This window comes from Sarcophilus harrisii, chromosome 1 (assembly GCF_902635505.1).
Source record: "Sarcophilus harrisii chromosome 1, mSarHar1.11, whole genome shotgun sequence".
NCBI lineage: Eukaryota > Metazoa > Chordata > Mammalia > Dasyuromorphia > Dasyuridae > Sarcophilus > Sarcophilus harrisii.
The window spans coordinates 35,453,525-35,467,604 of NC_045426.1; the positions used below are offsets into that span (position 1 = coordinate 35,453,525).

General features: G+C 32.1%; 1 protein-coding gene across 1 annotated transcript in view; it reads left to right on the forward strand.

The window, feature by feature from the left end:
• The window catches only part of PPP4R2 (protein phosphatase 4 regulatory subunit 2), a 48,622-nt gene extending 34,973 nt beyond the window's left edge, over nucleotides 1-13,649 (forward strand). The window contains exons 4-9 of the mRNA XM_031954026.1: nucleotides 6,515-6,608; nucleotides 7,557-7,594; nucleotides 9,578-9,652; nucleotides 9,881-10,024; nucleotides 10,610-10,908; nucleotides 11,069-13,649. Of these exons, the coding sequence (XP_031809886.1) occupies nucleotides 6,515-6,608; nucleotides 7,557-7,594; nucleotides 9,578-9,652; nucleotides 9,881-10,024; nucleotides 10,610-10,908; nucleotides 11,069-11,388 (970 nt within the window). The 3' untranslated portion in view covers nucleotides 11,389-13,649. The remainder of the gene's footprint in view (nucleotides 1-6,514; nucleotides 6,609-7,556; nucleotides 7,595-9,577; nucleotides 9,653-9,880; nucleotides 10,025-10,609; nucleotides 10,909-11,068) is intronic.
• Nucleotides 13,650-14,080: the final 431 nt, after the last annotated feature.

Sequence of the window (14,080 nt, forward strand, 5' to 3'; positions counted from 1 at the left end):
AATGGTTGCTCTTTTTAATGAAGTAAACAGATAAGACAAAAATAGAGCATTAGGAGAATGATTTTGTCACTTTTGTTTTTTTACTTGCCACTCATTGTATTACCTGTCATTTCAGGTAAAAGTATCAGAATTGTAAATTAAAAGAAATTAAGGCAATAATGATAGTTTTTTATCCTTCCCGCGGTACATATTCCATCTATTTCTCTCCCTTTCTTTCTTCCCCCCTCTCCATTTCTTCCCCCCCCCTCCATTTCTTTCCCTTTCTCTTCTCTTTTTTCTTTCCTCGTTTAAGATTAAATAGGAAAAACAAAACAGGGGAGTAAGGAGTATGTAACTTTTTTGTTGAAGTATATGGGGGCCTGTTCTCTGAATCATTTAACATGCATAAAATAAAATAATATAGAATTGCTGAAGGGAACCACTGATATTGAAATAAAAGATGTCACTCACTCCACCAATTCGTCCATCCAATTTGATACATTCCCTGAATCTGAATTGATGGGACTCCAAGTTAAGAACTTTAGAGAGGTAGTTTTATAATTATCTACTCATAGCCTCTACACTTAGACTTTTTTATTTGAGATATGCTAATAGCACATAATACTTGTTGGGGTAATAGATAGAAAAAGGTACTTTCTGAATGGCTAGGACTCATAGATCTTATTGATAGCAGTTTTTAAAAAAACCATTTATTTAAAAGTTATGAAAATGGTTAACCTTTAATTTTGGTTCGCCTATTAGGGGAATAAAAAAAACAATTTTTTTTTAGGTATTAGAATTAAGCTGTTTGCAGTGTATCTATATGTCAGTCATAATCTAGCATCTCCATATATTTTTTATGGGAAACAATAGTATTTATGTAATCCCTTCATCTCTAAAGAGCCACAAATCTGTATTGTTTCTTGTTCTACTGTGGTGGTTATTTAAAACTATAAACCAGTCACACACCTCAATAATTGACCTGTAGAATGGTAAAAGGAGTGTGTGGTTTTGAGTCAGGGATCTTGGCTTGGTTACTTTACCCAGGTGATTTTCGGTAGAGTGTTTATTGTCCGTTTTCCTCAGTCTCCTTATGTGTTAAATGATGGAGTTGGACTCTATAGTCTCCAAGATTTTTCCCAACTCTAAATCAGTGATTCTAGTCTGTTTCAAAAGTGACAGCTGTCTTACAAGTGTCCTTTCTTATGCCTTTATATTTCTTCCCAAAAGTACTTTTCATACAGGGATTCAGGAATCCTGATTGTACTTAAGTAACCAGCTGACTTGGCATTTTTCTTTGCCAATAAGATATGTATATATGTGTGTAATGCCTACCTAAATGCTCTACACATTATAAGCAGTCACTAAATATTTATTGAATAAAACATGAAGGGAATATATAACCTTTATAGGAACTATATTTGAGAATAAAAATTCTGATTAATTTGAAGCATGTACAAAAAGTGTTTTTTTTTTTAATTAAAAAAGAGACCAGAAGTAAATACTTCTTATAAAAATGAAAAATCTGTCAGTGGAAAATGATCTTTTTAAAAATTCTGTTATCTGTAGTCTGTTCAGTAACTGTTTCAGTATCTTTCTCATTTCTTTTGCCCCTTTATCCCTTTATCCTAGTCATTAGGTAGGAGGTGAAGTCATTATAAATAGCAACTAAAATATTTGCTTTACAGTCCATTTATTTTTGCTGTGTTTTTCCCCCCATTAGAATAGATAACTGAGAATGTAATTTTTACAAATTCCTCTAGGACAAGTTAATTAGTTGGTTAGTGTGGTTTAATGTGACAGGTTATTTTGCTCTACTTTTAGGATTCTTGAAATGGAAAAACAGTGGACCAAGCAGTAAGTTGATTTAGTTTTTTTTTTTTTTTTAAACAGAGCAAATTAAGAAGAATATCAGCTTTGTAGAGTCCCTAAGAACGACTTGACTTGAAAAGCTTTTGATTAATGTCATGAGGTTTTTAGTTTTGCTTTTTGTGATGTAGTTACTGGTCACTGCCAGTAGTTTAGAATTCATTGAGATTATTAGAGGAGTTCAATTCCTTCTGTATTTTCCAAGATATCCCGTTGTTTTATGCTTTTCTGAGTCAATTACAGGGCTGAATTTATTTTAATTTAAATATTTTTGGGGCACAAAAAAGAAAAGTTTTGTCTCTACTCACTTAATAGAATTATAGATACAAATTAGGTCCTGTTTTTAGAAAACTATTTACAGTGATATTTCTGCAGTTCTCAAATTTAAATGCTTCCTTATGCTAAGTAGTACCTGCCTTAAAACTAGGCAATGTCAAAAAAAAATATTAGGCAATAATCCAGTTTTTAAGAGTTTGTGTTAATCATATTTAACCTATATCAGATTGCTTGCTTGAGAAGGGGAGAAGTAAAAGAAGGAGGGAGAAAAATTTAGAAATGTTAAAGTATTTTTACAAGTATTTGGAAAAATAAAATGCTATATAAAAAAACTTTAGAATGAGCTCCCAGTTGGTTCAGAGATTGCTTTTCTCTTTTTTATTTCTAATCAGTACTAATAGCTCTAAAATAGGGCTGTATCTCGCCTCTTCCTGTAGAAGAAAGGGACATGTCTTTCTATAGATTATAGTGCCAACTTCATTCTGTTGTAGGGAACTTTGTCCAGAAATGTGTTTTCTTGATCAGTTTAAGAAATTTCTAGCATATTAGCAATTTTCCTAATGTTTTGAGGCTTTGCGAATGCTACGGGGGCAGTTAAATGATTTTTTTCGATTTCATGGTATGGGTCAGAGGTAGCACCTGAATTCAGTGCTTCTTGACTTACCCTCCTATCATTAAGCCAACGTTCCTCAAAATCATTTACCATTTTCATCATTTTTACCTTTTGTAAAGATGATGGGAACTAAATAGTTTATGTAGAAATACTTTGTTCTTAATTTTTTAATTTGGTTGAATACAGTAGTTACCTACTGAGTATTAAGAGATTTCTGTTGCTAAGCTTATCTACAAAGGTAGTTGTTTAAGCACAGTTCTGAATTCCCTAGTGGCAAATTAGTTCAAAGCTTTAATTGTATCAAAGAGATTATATATTTCTGCTTTTTTCTTTAGTTCTTTCAACCTGAATACATTGTATATATTAAGAATGCTTAGGATTTGAAACTTAACTGACACACAGTTAAACTATTTATGCTGCAACTTTAAAACATAAGAACATTAGTAGCTGCATTGGAGAAGTTTTTTCCCCCCTTTGTGAAATCTTATTTGTTATGGATCAGCAGCTAGACACTGACTTTATTTAACTCCTAGTAATCTGCTTAATTCTCATTCTGTTGCACTTCTATTGTTGAAATCAAGTTTCTAGTATCTTGAATTTCACTTTACTCTTAAATCAATTTTATATATTGTACATTGGAGAACTTTAATGAAATAAAGAGCTTTCATAGGTTTGAGTCTGAAAAGGTTTATTCTTCTGTAGTTTACTGTGATCTGTAATTGTTTAATGTGAATAAAATTTAGCTGTAATTTTTGAATTAGTTACATTGGGGTTTTTAGAGAGATCTGGACCTTATTCTAAGGAATTTTTTCATTTGTGAGCCAAATATTCCTGGAAATTTAAGTAACTGAATTTGTTAGGGCCTATTAGGTTCTCAAATATTTGAAAGTACATATTTTTTGGTTTGTTTTTTGTTTTTGGTAAGGGAGAGTGGAAAATAAAGGATGAAAAAAGAACTACATTTTGATTGCAAAATTAATATTTTAAAATTTTAATGATTTCTATCATTAAAATTGTTGATGAGCTAGTTTTGTTCATAAAATATAAAATTAGTCTAGCATAATCCTTATGATTTCTAGATAACTTAGACTGTCCTTCATACTTGTGCTTCACCTCTTTTTCTCTGATGCAAGTATCAGATCCTTTTTCTAAAATTAAATGTCTAATGAATTGCTATTTACTTTGAATTTATTTCTGGTTAGAAAATTGCCAACTATATGAATGTAATATAATTTCATAGTTATTTCTCTGTCTTGGATGATTTCTCAAAGTCAGTTTTTTAAAGGCATCTTTCCAAAAGGGAGAAGAACCTTTTCTTTGAAATCTTTTGGCCTTTGGGAAAAGAGATGGGAGAGGAAAAAAAAAATGATATACTGCCATCTCCTGGGCACAAGTGACACTGAATACTTTTGAAATGGGAGAAAAGTAGACAACAGAACCTGAGGACTTCAAGAAGAAATAATAGTAACATTTCCCCTTTTGAATAATAGAAAACAGTTTGTGTTCGTTATAATGTAAAAGTTATTTGTCTTTGGCTCCTTACAATGTTGCTTTGAGAGAAAATGTAGTGATGTATCATCTAGTTTGTTAACCATTCCTTCCCTCTGAGCTCATTTTTAAAGTTTACTTCAGTTTCTATAAAATGGAGAAAAATAAAGGATTGGCTTGTTCATCAAAAAATGAATCTTTGTTCCATTCCTGCTTTTTTTTTTTTAAGGCCACTATATTTGTGATAATTAAAAGAGTAATTCTCAAATAATTTAGTATATGCTTCTTTTGTACTATAGCTGTATTTTAACTTGTATTGATTTCACAGAATATGCTAATTTGGGAACATTTCTTGGCATTATTTATGTTTACCATTAGTGACTAAAAGAATACTTAAATTTTTGATGAATAATTTGCTTAAAGTCACCATACCCTTTAAAGATATGTTATGAAATGTTTAATTTAGATGCCAGGTATTGTTAGCAGTGCTTATAGTTTTAAAAAGTTGAATACATATTCAATGATTTCCTTTAGAAAATAATTAGTATAAATTTTATGTTTTTTATTTATTTTTATTATAGCTTTTTACATACAAAACATATGCATGGGTAATTTTCAACATTGATCTTTGCAAAAACTTATGTTTCAACTTTTCCTCTCCTTCCCTTCATCCCCTCTCTAGATGGCAGGTAGTCCCATACATGTTAAATATGCTAACTAAAAGTTTATGTTAAATACTATACACACACACACACACACACACACACTAAATTTTATGTCTTAAAGATGTCTAACCTGCTTTGTTACATTTCAATTTGCCTTTTCATTTTATATGAATAAGTATTTCTGTCTCAATGTTGATCTTAAGTTTGATGTCTTAACTAAAATTTAAATTCTTTATCATATTGTAATGCTTATAAGAGAATGTACTTTTAAGATGTACTGGAGATGTAGACATTTGTGTACCAGATACTTTCAAAGGACAGAGTTTTGTAACTATTATAATTTTTGCCTGTATACCCAGGGAACATATAATTAAATATGTGGTCATGTTACAGATCTTAGCATCATGTTGGGAGTTGTTTTGTTTTTTCTGTTGAAATAAAATTTTCTTTGTGTGTAATTGTATTTACAATAAGTTTGTGGATCAATGTTTATTTCCATGGATGTAGGTATTTCTTTTATTGGTTCAGAGGGGCCATCATTTTATGCCTTAACAAATGATCTTCATTAATTGCTTTTGCCTCCCAAATTCCTCCCCTGTTGGCCATTTTTCTGATGATGAACTTTCCATATTTTTAGCTAGGTTGGTCTTTTAAAAATAACAGTATCGTTGGGAAGCCTGTTTTCGTTTGTTTTTTTTTTTTCCAGTTTGGTATAAGACTTGCCAAAGCTTGTATTTTCTGGGGATAGTCTCTAGGAAGCCTGAAATATCACCCTGCACTGGTGAGGTATTAGATCAGTATTTTAATGACAATTCCTTCTTTGGTTGGTGTAGGACCGAAGTATTTTAGTACGATCATTCTATTACGAATAATAAAAAAATGTATTTGCTAATTTGGGCACATTTGATTCTTGTCAATTTGGGGGAGTTATATGCACACAATTATGCGTATAATATGGTCAAAGCATTTTTAGATATAAAGGATATAATTTCATTCGAAATTATAATTACATGTGGTGCACTCTTTGCAGTCAAGAGTAATTCACCTTTAAAGCCTGTTGTAATGAAAAGTCACAAGTTTCTTAAGACTTTTACCTTGCTCTAAGGTAAAGGATTAAATTGAATTTATAGAATGAAATGACTATGACCTCTGTTGCTAATTTTAAAAGTTCTTTTTTAAAACTTTAAAACATAAAACTTAATACTAAGGTACCTTGATCAAGTATGGGGAAGAGAAAGGAATAAATATTTAGATGCTGTGCTAAATGCTAAAGATATATTCTCATTTGATCCTCACAACAACCCTGTGAGGTAGGTACAGGATTACTTACATTTTATGTAATCCTTAAATTTTGTGAGTTGAAATTACTTTTAATTTAGACTATTTTTTATTTTTGTGCTAATTTGTGTTTTTTTTTTTAATTAAGGAAGATGGGGGGAATAGTTTGATTTTTGAAGTATTGAAAGGATGTGTCAGTTTTGAATGCTATCATTGAAAGTCACAGCTATGTTAAATTACCCTAGGACATAATATCAGTGAAAATTTTGCCCCTAACTTAATGTTCTCAGTGCTTTTGCATGTTAATAACACAATTTCTTAATTATAAAATTGTATTCTATTACAGTATTCCTTTTACTATTCAGCGACTTTGTGAATTGCTAACAGACCCAAGGAGGAACTATACAGGAACAGACAAATTTCTCAGAGGAGTAGAAAAGGTATTTTTTCCCTAATTGAATTGGATTATACTTGTAGAAAAATAGGACTGATTGAGAGACCTTGAGAGATAGTTGGTATAATTGTTTTGTTAGAAGTTGTTAAAATTATCCTTTTATTTTGTTTATCAGTTATATCTAATTGTAATGTCAGTCCTTACCTGTATTAACTTTATTTGGGAATATATTAGCACATATATTTAGAATTAATCTAAAAATTCTGATTAAATTTGAATTAAATTCTTTTAGTCCCAGATCCTCAGGGATTTGAGATATTAGTGATTTATAGGGTTCCATGTTAATTTTTTTTGATCACTTCATTCTCCCTTTTTCATCCATCTTCATATCCCATCTCTTTCTCCATGGTTTACTAGGTCCCAAACTGGGAATTATACTCAGCAGTGCTATCAGTTTTCTTGCCCTGCCTGGGAAGTTTTATTGACAGGGCCTGCCCTCCATCTCCGGAACTTCATTGCCAGTATTTTTCTCCCCACCAGTGTAGACTTCCAAAGTATTCATTACATTGAAAGGTCCATGATTTTACTGCTGAGAATACTCCTTCCATCAATGCCTTTCTAGGTTGATGTAGGAGCTGCCAGAGATTGTCTTCTACTGTGCATAGTCTTTGAAAGCCTAGACTCACCTTCACATCATGATGGAACATTGAAATAGAACTTTAGTAGAAATTGACAATATTTAGGGTAAGAAAATTTGATGGGTTTTGTTTCCACGAAACAAATTATAGTAATTAATGTTTATGGTTGGGGAAAAGCTTGATTTTTGGCCCTGACTTAAGGGTTTTGATTTTATTATTTATTTGTACCACTGTATTTTCATTCGTAAAATAGCAGGAATAAAGACTTTACCTCAGGATGGTTGTGACAGTAAGAATGCTAAACAGCAGTGTATCGTCTTACTCTAGCACTAAATTATCAATTTTTGTTATTGCAGAATGTGATGGTTGTTAGCTGTGTATATCCATCTTCAGAGTAAGTATAAAATTTTTGGATTAGCTTTAAAAGTACTCTTTCCTTTTAGCATTGTAGAATTTATGCTTCCATCAACTGCTTCTTCCTAGCCTCATTAATTTGGTTGGTATAGTTTTGTTTTGTGGTGCCTCCCACCAGAAAGTTGGGCATTACTAGATTTGTATTTTTAGTGCCAGTGCGTTAAACATATGTTAAAATCTCAGATTTATGAATCTAAAGAATAGATAAATAAATCTGGCATATATTTTCTAAATCATTTAAATTTTTATGTTCCTAAGTTACTTAAGTTTCTTCAACAAACTCTTTGTTTTAAAATATATACGTAAACCCTATTCTGTATCTACTCCTACAAAGATTCTCATTTAGGGATTGAAGGAGTTAAGATTTCGGATTATTTTAGTGTAGGAAGGACATGTTAGTTTCTGAACAAGTGTTCTGAGAGGAGGGGATCAATAATGTTCACTTGTTGTTCTTGCATGGAATTTGCCCCTTATTTGGTTGAGATGCCCAATGCATGCAGAATAATATTTTCTTTGTCCGTCATAAAGCATGGAGTGCCTATGGTTGATTTATTCAAGGGTTGACAGATGAAATACTGCTTGTGAAACTTGGGAGAAATAGCCCACTAGGCATCCCCATTTCAAAATATCTTTAAGGCAAAGGATATTTATTTTCTATTTATTTTGGTTATAGAGCTCTTATTGTTAAACGTGTAACATTAAATATGAGATACAAAGAAAGCTTAATCTATTGGAATGTAGTTATCAAAATATTTAAGATCAAAATCTTACTAATCAAAATATTTTAAATAAAAGTTGATTTAGGATTTATGAACATCTCCCAGGAGATGAATAGTTAGAGTAATGAACATCTTATATATTTAAGCTCTGTGCTTTATGACTGCAGTATTGCTTAACTTTTAAGATTTGGTGTAAATAAGAGGGTCTACCTCAGGGTCAAGGAATTGATTAGCTTTAATTTGCTTGACAGTTTTTTCTGGAACATGGCAGTTTTAAAGCAAAATGTTCCAATACAATCACACTTTAAATAGAACACTGTACTTATTGGGAAAAAACAAAACAAAAAAACTAGAAAATTGTGAAGACCATTTTAGCGCCCTGAATACCTTAGAATCAGCCAGAGTCAGGATAAACAAAAGTCTTTAGGGATAGGAGTGAATTGGATGAATGCAGAATCTCCATGACCTCTCCTCTTAGTTTCCTGTCCAGAAGTGACTCTGGCTAGTCTTACACTACCCTTTAGTCCCTCCTACAATTCTCTGTATACACCAATTATCGAGCCACCACAGAACAGTGGGAAGGGCCATTTTCCAAGCATATTCTTATAGAGTATTGTCCAATTAGTAATTGGCCTTAAGTGCTCCTTTGGCTGACCTCAGTGCATTAACTCAAGAGTTTCAGCCCTTTACAGAAAATAGATAATAATCTTTTTTAACCCATTGTTAAGGGCATAAACAAGTCTATAATATAAATGACATTGCTTATTTAACTTTAGAATCTAAGTAATGTAATTATATTGGTACTATAAGACTAAGTCTGAAGATGAAAAGTTCAAGGCACCTCAGTGTTTTGGTAACTCAAGATTTTGCTGATTTGACCTTTTCAGTTAGAATTTTATGTGTAATATATGAAACGGGGAATATTTTTGAAAAAGAGGTGAAAAAAAATTAAACTTTAGACTTAGTAAAACAGTTTTGCTTTATGAAATATGCAGTTTTTCCTTATTAATACATCCCCAAAATTACTTCTCTTAGTCAATGCTCTACTTTAGCTATGATTCTTTGTAAATGCACATATATTTTAAGTACAGGTATTTACATTTGGAAGAAATATGGACACATTTTTCCTAGGTATATTAAAACCACATGTTGACTGTCACAAAAACCCTCTACTTTTTTTTCATTACCAAAACTAAAGAATTTCAGAATTTTGTTATATAGCAGAATGTTTTCATTTCTCATAGGAAAAACAGTTCTAACAGCGTAAACCGGATGAATGGTGTTATGTTTCCTGGAAACTCACCAAGTTACACTGACAGGTAAGTTGGTTTTAGTGACAAAAGGCACAGCATTTCCCTTCTTGGAAAGTGGATCCTATGCTTTAAAACATAGGCTTCTGATGGGAATGTACAAATAGCAAACAGAAAAAGTATTATTTCTTGACGTTTAGACTTGGAAGACAAAATTTTATCTTTTGGGAATTTATATGTGTGTTTATCTGGGGCAGAACTAATTTTCATCAGAATAATAATGATGCTTTGTTGTAGGTCTAACATAAATGGTCCTGGAACCCCCAGACCAGTAAATCGACCAAAGGTTTCTTTGTCAGCCCCCATGACAACAAATGGTTTGCCTGAGAACACAGAAGGTAAAGAGTCAAATTTACAACTAACTGAGGAGAAAAACCACAGGTTTGTATACAACTTAAATGTCTGTCTTTTCACCAAAGTTTAATCTGCCACTTGATTGTCTGCCCTGGGGGGTGTGTGTGTATGTATGTATATATATATATATGCATCTATAGTGTAGGATTAGGAGGAAGTAAATATTGTAATGGTGACCTATAGAGCTAAATTTTAAGGAGTTAATGTATTCATAAAGCTTAAAATATACTTGTCATTTAAAAAAGGTACTTGGAAAAGAAAAAAAAAATCTTTGCAAATAAGGTTTGAAATTTCTTGGGATAGACTTTTTCCTGACATTATATAAAGGAAATAGAACATGCTTTTGTCTCATCCAGAGAAAGACAGCGTTAAAAAAGGTAAGGAATAGACAGAGGAGTTTCACATGGTAAATGGCACCGGTATAGGGGGAAAGAAGCTGATTTAAAGTGGAACCTGTTAGCACTGAGGTGTTGATTTCCTAAATTCCTCTACTATCAGACATACGAAGTTGCAGCAGTATATTAGAAAAGGCTATATCTTAAATATGAGAATGTGGTGGAGATGGCAAATATTTTTTGGCCTAATAATAAGGCTTTTATAAAATTTTTACAGTGATTCATCGACATCTGATTCAGAAGGTACCCAAGCGAGTCCTGTAAAAAATAAACACTCTGATGAAGACTCTGTGGAAGCTGAGGGACATGAGGTAAAAAGACTCAAATTTGACACAGAAGGTGAAGACACAACCAACCAGAATTCCCCTGGTGAGATGTCTTCAGCTGTGGTAGAAGAAACAGGAACGCCATCTGCATCTCAGGATAAAGACAGAGGAAACAGCTCTGCCAGACAGCGTTGTACAGAAGAGGAAGAGGAGGAGGAAGAAGAAGAGGAGGAGGAGGAAGAAGAGGAAGGTACTTAGAAATAATTTGGATTTATGTACCATTGTTTTAATGTTGGTTGCTGGAGGTGTTTCTTGATTAAAGGTTGGATATGGTTTAAATTGTTGGATAGAGGAATATAACTTTAATTGGAGCTGACAATTTAATTGTTGCAACTTTTGATTATTTTTAGAATCTTTTGTAACCTCACAAGAAATTCCTCCAGAAAGAAAAGATCAGGAAAAAGAGACTGATGAGGCCTTAACTGTGAGTGAAGAGACTTCTGAGGAGAGTAATCAAATGGAGGAATCTGTCCTCTCTCAGGAAGACCTTAAAGATTTGCATTCTGAAGACAGTGAAAACACAAGACCTGTAAGTAGTGGTGCTGATTGCAGTGAAACGGAAGAGTTAGGAACCTATGCCAGTGAAACTCGAGAAATTCCATCCGAATCCCCAATGGAAAACAGTGATGAGGCCACAGACGTTGCGGAAGAACCCATGGAGCAAGACTAACTATGAAACCCACTTAGATGCAGTATTTTACATAAGGCCCTGATTTTCCACTGTATAAAACTTTTATGTAATAAAGTGGACCTTTAGTTTTACAAGAGAAGCAGGTTGTAAAATATGATTCTTCATGGAATAAATCCTGAAAGAGTTTTACACGTAAGAACTGTGAATATCGACTCCTTCAGGTCCTGCTTACCGCTGACTTTTTGGTCTGGTCAAATCAGTGGTATGTGTATAGATTTTTTTTTAATTTAGAATAAAAGTTTTTAAACTGGAAGGTAATTATAATTTTGACAAACTTTTTGGAGATTACCACATTTAGTTTATACATATGCAAGAAAGCTTTTTGTCTTGTCTATTTCTGACAGCTCTAGCAGTTTTCATATTTTGGTCATAGTTTCAACATTTTAACATGTGAATTATAGGGTTTCATGCTGGTTTCCAGATTTTATTGTTTGACTATGTACAATGGAACCTTAAGTCATAAATACATATAAATATATATATACTATTCTAAGGGGGAAAATGTTCTATTTTTCTGTTTCTATAAGAGATGAATACAGTGAATACTTTTTCTATTGGAAATAATTGAATTCACCTCTTTCAGAAAGAAATTTCTTTCACTTCTGAATAATTCAAATAAAATCTGGCCCCTATGAAACCCTGGAAATCTTTAACATTGTTGAAAAATACCAGGTTAAACACATTCCAAGAAATCTGTTCAAACTACAACCCTTTTGTATACTTCTGAGGTGCCTGACTAAAAGGACTTCATTTATTTATGAGAAAAATTTACTTTATGTTAAGAACAGTCTTCAACCATTAGCTTAATATTTTTTAGGGTGAATGCTTATGAAGCTGATGTGAGAACATCTCAGAAGAACTGGGCAGGTTACTTGACCTTCTGCTTGCTTCTATGAACATTGTGAATATTACACATTTCTTTCTAAATTATTTGAAAGTATGCAAATGGATTTGGTATGATACACCACTGTACTGGAGGAATTAATATATTACCTAGTTATGTACCTGAGCTAAATGATTGAAAGTTCTAGGGGTGCATAGAAACCAACATAATTTGTATGACATTTTGAAGTGAATTAAATATTTTTGAACATGCTAGTCCGACAGCCAGTGTTATATTTTTCAGATCAGCGCAAAGCACAACTACTGCTCAACTCAATGTTTTCAGATTCCCATAAAGTCACGCAAGCTGCAACTTCCCAGTCAAAATTACTGGCTGCCAAATTTATACCTGTTTCTTCAACTGTACCTTTTTGATATTTAGAATTTTTAAATTTCTGTAAAGTAGATTTTGTAGATTGTAATGTGTTCACTGCCTTTGTGAAGCGGTATATAATTGTATAATTTCTGTGTGTAAACTGAATGCTTGGGCTTTCAATACAGTATTCATATAAAGCAATAAATATTAATGTTATAAAATATTCGAGTACATTTTTATCAAAACAAAAGGATACGTTTTTTAGTTTTAGATGCCTGAAATACACAAATGGATGAAAAAGTTGACGCAATTTCTGATACCGTATCATATGCTTTACGAATGATTTGGGGAAAAACACAGGTTGTGGATTTTGTCTGTTTAAATTTTCTTTACCAAAACACCAGAATAATTTGGCTCAGTTTCTATATTTGTAGAGTACTTATTACTGACTGTCTTGTCTGTCAGGTTCACAGCAGCCAGAGGATATATTTAAGAATGTTTGATAGTTAAAAAATAAACAAACAAACAAAAAAAACACAACACGGCACGTTGATTAGTGTCTCCCAGAGAGAAAAGAAAATCAAACATTGTAAATTTTTTTTTATTTTTTCAAAATTGCTAACTGCAGATGTGTTTAATAAAAAATAAACGTTCAAAATGTTGAAATGAAGCAAGGTTAAATATGACATTCATTCATAGTAAAATTTTACTTTTTTGTTAAGGGATATTTTGCCAATGAGAACAAATTTTAAACATTTTAAGTTTAGAAATTTTGGAATTTCCTTTAGGATTTTTTGTGAAATACTGTCAATAAACCTATTCTTTAAGCACCTATGACCTTTTGATATTTTTATTTTAATAGTTGTAGTGCCATGGACTATTTGTTAATATAATGATTATAATCAATTTACTTTTGTCAATTTTAAGTTTTAAAATTTAGCAACGTGGTTTTGTGGTCTGTGAACTTGTAAACTTGCAATTGCTGTTGTTGCAAGGGTAAATGCATCTCTTTATTAAATAAAGTCAAATAATGATGAATGTATACAATGCTATCCTAACTCTGTATAAGAGAATGCTTTTTAATTTTTAGTTTCTTGTTAGCCTTCAAATGTTGATCATAGATCAGATTTATTGCTGTTTACACAAGGTTAACTGAAGAAGACTCTGGGTTTGCTTATGAGGAGTATATCATGCTTCTTTATTAGGACAGATGGGACTGATGCTTCCATGGTTAAACCTGGATAGAGGCTTCTTGTTTAGCTGCTGTAAAGGTGTTGGTAACTATCAGGGAATGAGAAGTTTTCTTTTAAGTTTGAAAAGGTGCACTCAGGAGATAAAGTAAGAAAGAAAATAACAGTTCTAATTAATAATGTCAGACCTGATTTAGTCATTCTGACATCGATTTTCTTTAATATGATGAGCAAACAGAAGTTATTTCAAAAGCTCTAAACTCAAGAATTTGTGGGTTTAAAA